General features: G+C 37.5%; 1 protein-coding gene across 1 annotated transcript in view; it reads right to left on the bottom strand.

Moving 5' to 3' along the window:
- TEX11 (testis expressed 11) overlaps nucleotides 1-14,811 on the bottom strand; it is a 211,524-nt gene extending 196,713 nt beyond the window's left edge. Inside the window, exons 1-2 of the mRNA XM_025276046.2 lie at nucleotides 14,654-14,811; nucleotides 13,799-13,856 (exon numbers count right to left, since the gene is read on the bottom strand). Of these exons, the coding sequence (XP_025131831.2) occupies nucleotides 13,799-13,835 (37 nt within the window). The 5' untranslated portion in view covers nucleotides 13,836-13,856; nucleotides 14,654-14,811. The remainder of the gene's footprint in view (nucleotides 1-13,798; nucleotides 13,857-14,653) is intronic.
- Between the last annotated feature and the right edge of the window lie 1,618 nt (nucleotides 14,812-16,429).

The following is a 16,429-nucleotide window of genomic DNA, read 5'->3' on the forward strand; positions in this document are numbered from 1 at the left end:
CTAGTAATGCTCAAAATTCTCCAAGCCAGGCTTCAGCAATAGGTGAACCATGAACTTCCAAATGTTCAAGCTGGTTTTAGAAAAGGCAGAGGAACCAGAGATCAAATTGCCAACATCTGCTGGATCATCGAAAAAGCAAGAGAGTTCCAGAAAAACATCAATTTCTGCTTTACTGACTATGCCAAAGCCTTTGACTGTGTGGATCACAATAAATTGTGGAAAATCCTGAAAGAGATGGTAATACCAGACGACTTGACCTGCCTGTTTGAGAAACCGTATGCAGGTCAGGAAGCAACAGTTAGAACTGGACATGGAACAACAGACTGCTTCCAAATAGGAAAAGGAGTACGTCAAGGCTGTATATTGTCACCCTGCTTATTTAACTTATATGCAGAGTACATCATGAGAAACGCTGGGCTGGAGGAAGCATAAGCTGGAATCAAGATTGCTGGGAGAAATATCAATAACCTCAGATATGCAGATGACACCACCCTTATGGCAGAAAGTGAAGAAGAACTAAAGAGCCTCTTGATGAAAGTGAAAGAGGAGAGAGAAGAGTGAAAAAGTTGGCTTAAAGCTCAACATTCAGAAAACTAAGATCACGGCATCCGGTCCCATCACTTCATGGCAAATAGATGGGGAAACAGTGGAAACAGTGGCTGACTTTATTTTTCTGGGCTCCAAAATCACTGCAGATGGTGACTGCAGCCATGAAACTAAAAGATGCTTACTCCTTGGAAGGAGAGTTATGACCAACCTAGACAGCATATTAAAGAAGAGAGACATTACTTTGTCAAGAAAGGTCCATCTAGTCAAAGCTATGGTTTTTCCAGTGGTCATGTATGGATGTGAGACTTGGGACTGTGAAGAAAGCTGAGCGCTGAAGAATTGATGCTTTTCAACTGTGGTGTTGGGAGAAGACTCTTGAGAGTCCCTTGGACTGTGAGGAGATCCAACCAGTCCATCCTAAAGGAGATCAGTCCTGGGTGTTCACTGGAGGGACTGATGCTGAAGCTGAAACTCCAATACTTTGGCCACCTGATGCGGAGAGCTAACTCATCTGAAAAGACCCTAATGCTAGGAAAGATTGAGGGCAGGAGGAGAAGCGGACGACAGAGGATGAGATGGCTGGATGGCATCACCGCCACAATGGACATGGGTTTGGGTGGACTCCGGGAGTTGGTGATGGACAGGGAGGCCTGGCGTGCTGCAGTTCATGGGGTCGCAAAGAGTCAGACACAACTGAGTGACTGAACTGAAGACATGGAAAGAACCTAAGTGCCCATCGATGGATGAATGAATAAAGAAAATGTGGTAAATATATACAATAGAATATTATTCAGCCGTAAAAGAATGAAATCTTGCCATCTGCAACATGGATGGACTTTAAAAGTGTTATGCTAAGTGAAACAAGTCGGAGAAAGACAAATACTATATGATCTCACTGACACATAGAGACATTAAAAAGAGAAAGCCCATAGATACAGGAAATAGATTGGTGGTTGCCAGAAGCAGGAGGCAGAGTGGGCCAAATGGGTAAAGGAAATCAAAAGATACACTTTCAGCTATAAAATAAATAGGTCATAGGAATGTGATGTATAGCATGACAACTATTATATATTTTTAAATTGCTAAGAGTAAAAAACTGCTAAGAATAAATCTTAAAATTTATCAACACAAGAAAAATATCTAACTATGTATAGTGATGGATGTTGTTGTTTTTTATTTTTGTGATGGATGTTAAATTAGACTTATTGTGCTGATTTTGTAATATACATAAATATTGAATCATTATGTTGCATACTTGAAACCAACATAATGTTGTATGTCAATTATACGACAATTTTTAAAAAATTAGGAAAAAATTTTAAGTGTTTTAAAAAAATCCAAGTATCATTTAGAAAGATTTCTTAAAATGTTTTTGAAAAGAAAAAAACCATTAGCGTGGGGTGTCTGGCACTGGAGCTTGCTGCCTCTTGGGTGGAGCGTGGTCTCAGTGTAGGTATGTCATAGGGAACAATATTCCCTGGGGTCAGGAATTCTATGATAGTCCAAAGTTCTGGAGTTGAGCCTCCTGCCTCTGGGTTTCAATCCCAACCTCTGACAGTAGCATCAAGACTTCTCTGTCCATACAACGCAGAAGACAAAACCCTTAGGTTAATGGTGAAACAACTCCCCACAGCCAGGAACACCCAAAGAGATTCACAGAGTTATACAGAGAAGAGGGAGGAAGGAGATAGAGGCGACCAGGAGGAGAAAAGGGGGAGTAGTCAAAAGAGAAGAAGGCAATCAAGCCAGTAATCAAATCCCTAAGTGAAAATGGATATTAGAAATTAAACTCTTAAAGGTACAAAATTAATAACAAAAGATCAAAAAGCAAAAATTAAAAACATAGAAAAATTGGACTCTTAAAAGTACAATATAAAAAAAAGTAAATTGAACATAAAAAACCATACTAGGATAGTATGAGGAAAAAAAGAAAATGAGGATGGGAAAGAAAGTTTAAAAAAGAGGAAAAAATAAGAATAAAAAATAAAAAGAAATAATAAACTTTTAAAAAATAATAATTATATAGAAAAATATATCTAGGAATTTCTCTGGAGCTGTTGTAAGCAGTGTGGGGTCATTTCAGTGTCAGATAATCCCTTGTTCCAGCTTATACTTGTTCTCAAAGTCAACAGTTGCCCCTCAAATACAGTCTCAGCTTAACTGCAGGATTTTAATCTGTTGCACCTGCCACTTCTGGGGCAGTTCCCCTTTCTTTTCTTTGCTTAGGTTGGCCTCCTCTGCTTGCAAGTCTCTTCAGTGTCTCATTTCTGCCCTGACATGAGGGGACAAAAGTGGCCACTTACTCAGACTCACTTGCTCAGTTGTGCAGTGGCAAGGGAGGGATAACAAACACTGCTGAGATGTGTGGGTTGGATGTGCTCGCAATGGATGGACCACAAGGGAGTAGCCACAGCCCAAGGTGGCATGCACTTCCCAGGTCCAAGCCACTGGAGCTAATCAGTGAATATGGTAAAATCACAGGATATAATATTAATACATAGAAATCCCTAGTATTCCTGTATGCTAACAATGAAAACAATTAGAAAGAAAAATTAAGGAAATAATACCATCCACCACTGCAATGAAAAGAATAAAATATTTAGGAATAAACTTCCCTAAAGAAACAAAAGACCTATATACAGAAAACTATAAAACACTGATGAAAGAAATGAAAGATGACACAACAGATGGAGAAATATGTCATGTTCTTGGATTCAAAGAATCAATATAGTGAAAATAAGTATACTACCCAAAGCAATCCACAGATTCAATGCAATCCCTATCAAACTACCAACAGTATTTTTCACAGAACTAGAACAAATAATTTCACAATTTGTATGGAAACACAAAAGTCCCCAAATAGCCAAAGCAATCTTGAGAAGAAAGAATGAAACTGGAGGAATCAACCTGCCTGACTTCAGACTATACTACAAAGCCAGAGTCACCAAGAAAGTATAATATTGGCACAAAGACAGAAATATAAATCAATAGACCAAAACAGAAAGTCCAGAGATAAATCCACACACCTATGCACACCTTATCATTGACAAAGGAGGCAAAAATATACAATGGAGAAAAGACAGTCTCTTCGACAAGTGGTGCTGGGAAAACTGGGCAACTACGTGTAAAAGAATGAAAGAACACTTTCTAACATCATACAGAAAAATAAACTCAAAATGGATTAAAGACCTAAATGTAAGACCAGAAACTATAAAACTCTTAGAGGAAAACATAGGCAGAACATTCTCCAACATAAATCACAGCAAGATCCTCTATGATTCACCTGCCAGAGCAATGGAAATAAAAACAAAAATAAACAAATGGGATCTAATTAAACTTAAAAGCTTGAAGGAAACTATAAGCAGTGTGAAAAGACAGCCCTCAGAATGGGAGAAAATAATAGCAAAGGAAACAAATGACAAAGAGTTATTCTCCAGAATATACAAGCAGCTCATGCAGCTCAGTATCAGAAAAAAGAACACCCCAAACAAAAAGTGGGCAAAAGACCTAAACAGACATTTCTCCAAAGACGACATACAGATGGCTATTAAACACATGAAAAGATGTTCAACAATACTCAATTCAGAGAAATGCAAACCAAAACCAGAATAATTATCATCTCACACCAGGCAGAATGACCATCATCAAAAAGTCCACAATCAATAAATGCTGGACAGGGTGTGGAGAAAAGGGAACCCTCTTACACTGTTGGTGGGAATGCAAACTGGTACAGCCACTATGGAGAACAGTATGGAGATTCCTTAAAATGCTGGTACTAGAACTTGCCATATGACCCAGTAATCCCACTGCTGGGCATATGGAGGAAACCAGAATTCAAAGAGACACATGTACCCCAATATTCATTTTAGCACTATTTACAATAGCTAGGACATGGAAGCAACCGAGATTCCATCGGCAGATGAATGAATAAAGAAGTTGTATAGAACAGTTTTTTGGACTCTGTGGGAGAGGGAGAGGGTGGGATGACTTGGGAGAATGGCACTGAAATATGTATAATATCATATATGAAACAAGTCGCCCGTCCAGGTTTGATGCATGATACTGGATGCTTGGAGCTGGTGCACTGGGACGACCCAGAGGGATGGTATGGGGAGGGAGGAGGAAGGAGGGTTCAGGATGGGGAACACATGTATACCTGTGGCAGATTCATTTCGATATATGGCAAAACCAATACAATATTGTAAAGTTAAATAAAATAATAAAAAAAGAAGTTGTGGTACATATACTCAATGGAATATTACTCAGCTATAAAAAAGAAACACATTTGAGTCAGTTCTAATGAGGTGGATGAACCTGGAGCCTATTATATAGAGTGAAGTAAGTCAGAAAGAGAAAGATAAATACAGTATATTAACACATATATATGGAATTTAGAAAGATGGCACCAACGATCCAACATGCAGGGCAGCAAAGGAGACACAGACATAAAGGACAGACTTTGGACTCAGTGGGAGAATGCGAGGGTGGGATGATTTGAGAGACTAGCACTGTAACATGTACATTACCATATTTAAAACAGATGACCAGTGTAAGTTCAATGCATGAAGCAGGGTACCCAAAGCCAGTGCTCTGGGACAACCAAGAGAGATACAGTGGGAGGGAAGAGGGAAGGAGTTTCAGGAGGAGGACACATGTATACCTGTGGCCGATTCATGTTGATGGATTATGGTAAAAACCATCACAATATTGTAAAGTACTTATCCTCCAATTAAAATAAACTAATTTAAAACTAACTTTTAAAAAAGAAAAAAAACAATATAAAACTTTTAAATTCGACTTCATTTTTTTAATCCAGATATTTTATTAGAATATCAATTATAACTCCTAGTTACATAGTATATGAGACTGTGATTTTGACTTGTGAATGTTCTCTTAATGTTTTATATAATTCATTCTTTGTCAAAATAACCTGATCCTTTCAAAACATATTTTCGGTGTCATTCAGTTGAGCAACTTGACTGACACCAGCTGAGGCAATGACAGCACTGGAGTTCTTTAGGATAAAATGCAGTCAGCAAAGCTGAGTAAGCAAGAGAGATCACATAGCTGAATGGTTGAGAGTTACACTATGAAGGAGAGACTTTCTTCTGGGAGAAGTTCAGAAAAAAGCTTCTATAAATACAGCCTATTCCTGAGATGTGAAGACAACATCCTGTATTAAGGTTATATCAAGCAAGACTGTACATTTTGAAAGAAAATGATTAAATTATCTTCCTGGCTACTGAAATAAACTATGATTTACAATATGATTTCAGTTAATTTAAATGAGATTCATCCTGGTTAAAACTGGGGAGTCAATCTATTGAGGCAGTCATGTTAAACTGTACCAATTAATTCTAATTAGGTAGATAGCATTTTAGGTACAGTATAGGGAAAATTTCTCTGTCCTTGAGGACAGGAGCTTCTGTTACAACATGGAAAAAAAAATCTATCAACAGTCCTGCCAAGTCTCTCCCCATGACCTCCATCAACTCAAGCAGTCATTCAAAAGCCAAAGCAGTTCAAAGACTTTCCAGGGGCCAAGATTTTACTCCAAATCACAATAATTATCTGCAAATTCTTCAGTGAGAAAAGGACGAAAAATGGCAATAAAGTTAACATTTGCCTAGTGCTTTATATAGTCTCTTAGTTTTTTCATATGCATTTTCATTTAATCATCAATGTACTCTGTAAGGGAGATTATTTATTTAAAGAACTTTCTTCTTTTTTAATATTTATTTATTTGGCTGGGTCTTAGTTGCAGCACACAGACTCTCTGGTTGTGGTGTATCGATTCTCTAGTTGCAGCATGCAGGCTTAGTTGTCCCTTGGCATGTGGGATCTTAGTTCCTTGTCCAGGGATCAAACCCACATCCCCTGCACTGCAAAGTGGATTTTTAACCACTGAACCACCAGGGAAGTCCTGGAATCTATTTTTATTTTATGAGATGCAGGCACTGAGATTTAACAAAGCATAGTAACTTCTTAAAACTGACAGAAAGAGGAAGTAGTAAACTAGGACTTGAACTGAGGCTTTCTAATATGAAATCCTATACTTTCCACTATATTAGGCCTATTGAGAAAGGCCTGGAAGAACTGACTTGCCAGGACTCTGAGACAACTAAAAAATAGTAAAGAGAGAATAAATGAGCCAACACTATTCAGAATGCTACACTATAATTCTGTTGTGGGCTAAGAAAATCTCCCAACAGAGGCTGGTTTCAATGAGGACAGTCAAAATGTCCAAAACAGTGTCAAGGGGGCATGGGAAAAAAAATTGGACAAACAGGTTAGTGATGGACAAAATCACACTGCAAATCATACTGCCTATCTTATGGTCAGAGAGACAATCATTTTTCTTATGCAATGTTCCAGGAGGACCCAACTGACAAACTGGGTATGGCACAACAGAATCCAATCAGTGAATCATAATGCCTAAGTCACATGAAACTGCATGCACCATAGTTTAAGAGAATTATTCACAGCAATGTATTGTAGTTCTGAGCAGAACCTTCATCCTTGAGAGCAACTAGGAAAGGATACAGGGCAGGGCTAACTCCATGAAAACCATGACAGTTAGAAATGATAAAGCTCAACAGGTACCCAAAGTACCCATAGCATGTTAAATATCAAATCTGATGGCCACTATGACTTCATTCCAAAACAACCTCTTCCCTACTTCATAATACTGTTATTCTTTCTTGCTCCAGACAGAATTGGCTCAGGGACTGGAGCAAACTTAAGTCTGGGTTCATCATATGTCAAATTTTAGAGGGCAACTGGCTGGGCAGCAGAGAGGGTAAAAAGGCAAGAGATGACTAGATCATGCTAATCAAAAAAGTAATTTCCAACTTGATTCTGGTGAGGAAATACATCTAGTCTCATCCGGGGCACTAAACTTTAGAGACTAAAGGGTAGAATTATACTTACTCTGAACAAACTATAGCAGTAGGAGGAATATCTCAAAAAGCTACAACTCAGTCCTCTCAATCAAATGCACATTGTATAAATGTTTCAATGAATTTGGTATTTCCTTCACACGCCTATAAAATGGAAGGTCAAAAACCAAACTCAACTTGCCAATTCATCCAATCCTACCCCTAAGTATCTGTATAGATTTACAAAGTCTCTGTGTAAGTTTTACTCTCATTACATCTTCTTACCCACTGTAGCTGAGCCCGGTTGCTCTTGACTGAGTCTTTTATTCAGCTGAGATCTGGTTTGTTTTAGTTACCACCATACCAAAGGCTATTTTTATCTAAGTACTTAATTAACTTCTGTTTACATAGTGTTAACACATTAAAAACCAGAGACATTACTTTGCCAACAAACGTCCGTCTAGTCAAGGCTATGGTTTTTCCAGCGGTCATGTATGGATGTGAGACTTGGACCCATTTCCCTCATCCTTCTCCCCCAAAATTATAACTATGTGAGATGATAAGATACCTTAAACAACATTACTGAGGTAATCACTTTGCTATACATACATATATAAAAATCACTAGGCTGTACATCTTAAACTTACACAATATTATATGTCAATTTTATCTCAATAAAGCTGAGGAGAAAGGTGAATAGGAGGAATTGGTAACAGAAGTTCATATACAGAGAGCCTCAAGAGGCCTTCAAAGAGATGAACCAAAATTCTAAATCTAGAGTTAAAGCCAAGTACAGAATAAGACAGTGGCCAGGCTTTGGAAACAACAGAAAATCAGGCAGGTTGAATAAGCATACTCAAGAGTACTTGCGCTCATCAATGAATTTGGTAAAGTTGCAAGATACAAAATGAATATACAGAAATCTCTTACATTCCTATACACTAACAATAAAAGATCAGAAAGAGAAATTAAGGAAACAATTTCATTTATTATCACATCAAAAGAAAAAATACCTTGGAATTAACCTATCTACGGAGGCAACAGAACTCTACTCAGAAAACTATAAGATACTGATGAAATCAAAGATAACACAAACAGATCGAAAGATTTACCATGTTCTTGGATTGGAAAAATCAGTATTGTGAAAATGACTATATTACCCAAAGTAATCTACAGATTCAATATAGTCCCAATCAAATTACCAATGCCAGTTTTTCACAGAACTAGAACCAAAAAAATTTACATTTTGTATGGAAACACTAAAGACCCAGAATACCCAAAGCAATCCTGAGAAAGAAAAACAGAGCAGGAGGAATCAGGTTTCCTGACTTCAGACTTATCCTACAAAGTCTATAGTAATCAAAACAATGTGGTACTAGCATAAAAACAAATATAGATCAACAGAAAAGGATAGAAAGTCCAGCGATAAACCCACACACCTACGATCACCTAATCTATGACAAGGGAGGCAAGAAGATATAATGGAAAAAAAGAACCTCATCAATAAGTAGTGCTGGGAAAATTGGACAGCTACATAAAAAAAAATGAAATCAGAACACTCTCTAATACCATACATAAAAATAAACTCAAAATAGATTAAAGACCTAAATGCAAGACCAGATACTATAAACCTCTTAGAAGAAAAGAAAGGTAGAACACTCTCTAACATAAACCACAGAATGATTTTTTTTTGATCCATTTCTAGAGTAATGAAAATAAGAACAAAAATAAACAAATGGGACCTAATTAAACTTAAAAGCTTTTGCACAGCAAGGACTTCCCTGGCAGTCCAGTGGTTAAGACTCTGTGCTTTCAACGCAGGGAGTGTGGGTTCGATCCCTAGTCAGAGAAGTAAAGATCCCACATGCTGTGGAGCAGCCAAAAAAAAAGGAATCCATAAACAAAATAAAAAGACAACACACTGAATGGGAGAAAATATTTGCAAACAAAGCGACCTATAAGGATTACTCTCTAAAATATACAAACAACTCATGTAGCTCGATATCAAAGAAACAAACAACCTAGTCAAAAACTGGACAGAAGACTTAAATAGACATTTCTCCAAATACAGAGGCCAAGAGGCACATGAAAAGATGCTCAACATCACTGATTATTAGAGAAATGCAAATCAAAACTACAATGAGGTATCACTTCACACAAGTCAGAATGGCCATCATCAAAAAATCTACAAACATTAAATGTTGGACAGGGTATGGTGGGAATGTAAATTGGTACAGTCACTATGGAAAACAGTATAGAGGTTCCCTAAAAAGGCAAATATAGAGCTACCATATGACCCAACAATCCCACTCATGGACATATATCTGGAGAAAACCATAATTTGAAAAGATACATGTGCCCCAATGTTCACTACAGCACTATTTACAATACCCAGGTGATGGAAGCAACCTAAATGTCCATCAAAGGAGGAATATGGTTATATATATACACACACATACACACATACAGAGGAATATTACTCATCCAAAAAAAAAAGAACAAAATAATTTCATCTGCAGCAAAATGGATGGACCTAGAGATTGTCACACTGAGTGAAGTCAGACAGAAAAAGATAAAATATCATATGATATTGCTCATATGTCAAATCTAAAAAAAATGGTACAAATGAACCTATTTACAAAACAGCAATAGTCACAGATGTAGAAAACAGAATTTTAGTTACCAAAGGGGAAAGAGGGGGGAGGGATAAACTGGGAGACTGGGATTGACAGATACACACTACTTTATATAAAACAGATAACTAAAGAATCTACTATATAGCACAGGAAATGCTACTCAGCACTCTGTAGTGACCTATATGGGAATAGAATCTAAAAAACAGTGGATACATATGCATGTATAACTGATTCACTTTGCTATAAGCAGAAACTAGCACAACATTGTAAATCAACTATAATAAAAATTAATTCAAAAAAATAAATACTTTTTTAAAAAGCATACTCAGAGCTTGCTGCCTAATGAATTAATGTCTTAAGTTTTTAATAACATAATATTCTGCCCTTGGCTCTACTCTATTTAACAATTTTATCAATGATTTGCATGAACAAGTTGAGAGAGAGACAAGAAATAAGAGACAAGATATAATCAGGAACAAAAATTAAATCCCCAATTACAGAATGACATTAATGTAAGAAACAAAAAGTCCTGCATTTAAGTCTCTGAAACTAACTCTACCAATATGACAGTCAAGATGTAGCTTAATATAAGCATGTATTTAAAAAACACTGAGGGTCTTCTGGGACCAAAAGCTCAAAATGAGTCATTAGTATGGTGTGATTGCCAGCTCCCAAAAACAGGAAAAAAAATTCAATCTTAGCTGTAACAGTATCTAAAGGCAGCAATGATCATTTCTAAACCTAAAGCAAAAGATTATTTTGAGCTTATCATACTGAACCGAGAGAACTGTGTTCTGTTCTGTGTACCATACTTTAAGGAATAACATGAAAAGAATAGAGCATGTTCAGAGGACAGCACACAAAATGATCAGAGGACTAGAATCCATGTAATATGAGGAATGACTAAAAGAACTAAAAATGTTGAATCTGAAGAAGAGACTTTCCAGGGACAGAAGTATTTTAAAATAGTTGAAAAGCTGACATGCAGAAAAGGAGTTACAATGATTTAGACACAATGAGTATAATTTAGACCAATTTCTGTTCCTTTTTGACCTTGAAACTGACTGTAATTGTTGATTCAAAAAGACAGATGTTATGTCAATTCTCCCTGAGAAGAAAATAAGCTAAGCCATCACATGGCCTTTTGTGATCCATTTTTACAAAACTTGACTAAAAAGGTTATGTACACAGAAGATAAACCTCAAATGGAAAATAAATCTATGAAAATATACCCAACTTCGCTACTTAACAGATATGCAAATTAAAACATCCATGTAATACATTAGAGCAAATGGAACTGGCTGAGGAGTATCTAAGAACTCTCTATACTCTCTCTGTAAATCTAAAACTGTCCTAAAATAAAATGTTACTTAAAAACAACAACACCCTTCAATCATGCAAAATTTTTTAAGTCTGACAAAAGCAAATATTAGACAGAATAATAGGGAAAGAGAAAGGAAGAGGCAGTATAAATTGTTCAAACTACTTTTGACAATGATTTGGCAATATTTGTTAAGTTAAAGATGCTTATAGCATTTCACCCAGCAGTTCAAATTCTTAATTACAATCCAGAGTAGCACTGCCACTATAGGGTAGCCACTAGCCATATGAGACTATTGAGCACTTGAAATGTGGCCAGTCCAAAATGAGACATGCTTTAAGTATAAAATACATACTAGACTTCAATGATTTTGACTAGAAAAGAAAAAGAATATAAGCTATTTCATTAATAATTTTTATATTGATTACATGTTGAAATGATAGCATTTTGGATATACTGAGCTAAATAATTTGTATCATTAAAATTAATTTCATCTGTTTAAGCTTTTTTAATGTGGTACAAAAAATACAAAATTCTTTACGTTTGCACTATGTTTCAATTGTTCAGCACTGCCCTAGAGCTTCATCCACTAGTGTTCAAGAAATAAATTAATTTAATGAGTCATAACCAACATTTACATTTTTAAAAGAAAAAGCATAGAATAGAAAATATCATTCAAAAAGCACAGAACAGAAAATATTACATACACATGCACTGTATGTAATAAGGGTAAAATGATTTCATTAAACTTTTGATACAGTGTGTATATACCAAGATGTGATGGAAAATATATTTCCTTTCCATAGGTGTTGGTGGTAGTCAAAAATGTTTGAAAGCTCCTGATAAACTCTTCAAAACACAATGTTGTAATGCTGTTGAGATTAGATAAATAAATTGTGGTACACTTATAGTCAGTGTAATATTACTAATAAGCAGTGTAAATAAATGAACTAGAGCTAAAATATCTGTATGGGTAAATATCCAAAACATAATACAGAGCAAAAAAAAAATACAACTTGCAGGAAAAAATCATACAAAATTATAACAATTTATGTAATATTTCAAAGATGAAAAAAAGGCACCTTATCTTTTAGAGAGCATCCCTGGAGGCTCAGATGGTAAAGAATCCACCTGCAAGGCAGGAGACCTGGGTTCAATCCCTAGGTTGGGAAGATCCCCTAGAGGAGGGTATCGCAACCCACTCCAATATTCTTGCCCAGAGAATTCCCACGGACAGAGGAGCCTGGCAGGCTACAGTCCATGGGGTCGTAAAGAGTCAGACAAAACTGAGCGACTAAGCACAATCTTTTAGAAGCATGTGGCAAAATGTGAAGGTTCAACAAAACTTTGTGGTAGTTTTACAGGTCTTCATTATATTCCTAAACTTTTCTGTGTGCTTCAAATATTTATGTAAATACCAGGTCTCAAATACAATATATTTAAAAGTAATAATCTCTACTCAATGTTTTTAATCCTTAAAATGAAAGTGAAAGTCACTCAGTCGTGTCCAACTCTTTGTGACCCCATGGACTATACAGTCCATGGAATTCTCCAGGCCAGAACACTGGAGTGGGTAGCCGTTCCTGTCACCAGGGGATCTTCCCAACCCAGGTATCGAACCAAGGTCTCCCAAGTTGCCTGCGGATTCTTTACCAGCTGAGCCACAAGCGAAGCCCTAAAATAGCATATCCTAAATTAAAACTTAAGGTTAAGTGGTAGTGGGCTTTGTTGTTGTTGTAAAATAATAAGCATTAACAAAATACTGACCTAAACTTTTTTAAATCACAGATTTGTAGCCAATCTGGTTATGACGTATTTCATTATTATATGAACGTGAATGCAAATGTACCATAGGTCTAATCATGTCCCTCCAAAAAAGAAGTACGGTAAACTCTCCCATACCTGGCATGGTTGCGGAATCTGGTTTTCTAGTCAATTGAACTGCTTTTTAAACTAAGAATTCCCAAAAATATCATCCATTGAGTACCAATTTTCAAAAGAATTAAGATATAATAAATTGCACTTAAACCTAATGCTACACAGGATATAATTTATTTTTCACTGATGATTATGGACAGGCACTTCAGGATCTAGCAGTAATTTTTTTAATGTCCTTTTAACACAGATTTTTATTTCAGATTAAACCAGAGTTACTACGCATGCACAACAATCCCGAGAAAACAAGCTATAAATTGTGAATTCTATTTCCTTATGCTAGTTTTTAAAAGGATTCCAGTGTCTTAAACATTAACATTGTTTTCCAATACGTAAATGAGAAAACTTGGAGCTATGGATACTCTGAAGAGACAAAATTAGGAAATAAAATACATTCAGATGATCTGAATAAGATAAGGCAGCAAATAGTTAAACATTTTCTTTACTATTTTTACATTTTCTAGTGTAAAGCTAGATACCTTTAAAGTCCATGACACGAAAATCAATGTTGTCCATTTTGGAATCTCCGGCCCAGGCCTATGAAATAAAATATTTTAATATTCTGTCCTTTATTCTCCAGCTTAGCAATAAATTTCTTTTCAAATTTTTCCTGTCAGTTCTGTTCCAAAAGAAAAAAATGCTGAGGAGATTTTTAAACCCAGAAAAAGCAGTTAACGAACGCCAGGGTCAAGCTCCTCCAACGTGAACTCGGCTTCGAGAAAATTTTCATCTGCTGCGCAACACAAAAACCGCCCCCTGGGCCCGGGTTACCCTGTGATTGGTCTGTCTTCTTGCTGCCTCCTCTAATTGGTTCAAAATCTCCCCTGCCGCTCATACGTTCAAAGCATCCAATCACTGACCGTCTTTTTTCCCGCTCTCTGCAGACCCAACTAGCAGGCCTCAGCTCCCCGCCCCCAACGGTCACTAACCATGAAGCTTCAACCGAATTTTAAGTCCGTCACATCCAAACTACAATAAATATCTCCCACTTTCGGTGGCCCCACACCACTGTCCATACTTCATCCATGTCCCCAAACCCTGCCTTTTGCCCACCTTCCTTCACCCAAGAGTCAGTTCCATAGTTCAAAATCACTACCTCAGAACCACTTTAAAAAGTATTTGCCTATGGCCTATTCATGTTAATGTCTGGCAGAGGCCATCACAATACTGTAAAGTAATTACGGTAAATTACGGTAAAAATCTGACTAAAATAAATAAATATATATATATTTTTAAGTGGTAACCTAACGGCAGCATCTCCTCGCTAATTAGAAACCACCCAACTAACCTGTACCTGACCCTCCTCTAGCACTTCCAACCAAAAAATCACTCACAGCAGCCGGCAGAGCCGACACCACAAAGCTCCTCCGCAAACCGAGTCCACAGCGAGAGCCGTCGAAGAAAAAGAGAACGCCAGACGCAGGACGCTAGGAAAGCTCCTCCCCCAAAGTGACGTAAATCAAAGGACGTAAATCGCAGAGCCGTCGCAGAGCGGATGTAGAACCTGAGCTTCCGGGCACAGTCTGTACATGAAGTTCTGGGGACGCAGTTCAGAGGGCTGGGTGAGAATCACTGAGAGTGAGGGAGTATAGTGTAATACTAAAACATACTGCAGTTACTACGGGAAGAGTGCAGATGGTGAGGGTTACAGAAAAGAGGAGAGCAGGTCTTCGAAAGAAAAAAAAAGGAGAGAGCAAAGAAGGAAAGAAAAGTAAAATAAACAATGTTGCGCACTGATATTCAAGATATGTTTCTGCTGCCCTGCCCTTGTCAAGTCTTAAGAAAAATACCCAATGACTCCCCTGCAGGTTCACAGCAAGGGCAAGGGACCTACCCATCTCCAAACAAATGATTTCATTGATGGTGTGGAATATATATATATGAATATGTTTGATTCCAGCTAAATCTATGGGTGATGCTTGCAAGGAAGGAGTTGGCCTCCACCGAAATCTCCACTCAGAGACAGCAGTGTTAAGACATGATGTCTCCATATTTGGAGACATCCCATATCAAAACATTAACAAGCCTCCCACCTCTTGCCTCACATACCCGTTTTAAGCCCTGTGCACCTCAGTCAAGCCAGTTTTAAGCCCTGTGCACCTCAGTCAAGCCAGATGCAGAGCTGGCTAACAAGATGGAGAAGAGATTATGGCTTCAAATCTGGGAACTCTAACATAGCTTCCTCGCAACCCTGAGAGTCTCAGATTCAGTCATTATTTACTATGGAAAAGATGAGATTTCTAAAAATAATTTCTTTTCCCTCTTCAAAATTTTGTGCATCTAAATCACATAGTATCATGAAGAAAAGGGGGTAAAACAGGAAGTACTGCTGTTAAATACTTTTCTTTTGGATCCTCCTCTATTAAACCCTGGTATATAATTCACAATCCTCTTCACTTTCACTTTTTACTTTCATGCATTGGAGAAGGAAATGGCAACCCACTCCAGTGTTCTTGCCTGGAGAATCTCAGGGACGGGGGAGCCTGGTGGGCTGCCGTCTATGGGGTCGCACAGAGTCAGACACTACTGAAGCGACTTAGCAGCAGCAGCAGCAGCAGATTGCTAAATTAGGGGAAGAAATATGGTAGAAAAGGGCAATGTGTGTGTGTGTGTGTGTGTGTGTGTGTGTGTTCAGTTGCTTAGTTGCGTCCAACTCTTTGTGACCCCATAGACTGTAGCCTACCAAGCTCCTCTGTCCATGGGATTTTCCAAACAAGAATACTAGAATGGTATTTCCTCCTCCAGGGGATTTTCCTGACCGAGGGATCGAACCTGCATCTCCTGCATTGGCAGGTGTATTCTTCGCCACCTGGAAAGCCCAAAGGCAGTAGAGTATCCCATAATTGACTGAATCTTTATGCACTACATACTGTGTGACCTGGAGCTAGCTACTTAGAATCTCAGTACATCAATTTCCCCATCTGTAAGATGGGAATAAAAGTCATTCTAGGCTTCTGGTTCAATGGAATAGTGTACATATTAACATCTAAAACAGTGGCTGGCATATGGTAGGTACTTATCAAATGTAAGTTCCCGTTGTAATTCCCTATTTCCTGGTTGGCAGTTAAGAGCTCCTAACTTCCATCATCCCACCCAAGCTCCTGGCTGTA

The sequence above is a fragment of the Bubalus bubalis genome, chromosome X (assembly GCF_019923935.1).
Source record: "Bubalus bubalis isolate 160015118507 breed Murrah chromosome X, NDDB_SH_1, whole genome shotgun sequence".
Classification (NCBI taxonomy): domain Eukaryota; kingdom Metazoa; phylum Chordata; class Mammalia; order Artiodactyla; family Bovidae; genus Bubalus; species Bubalus bubalis.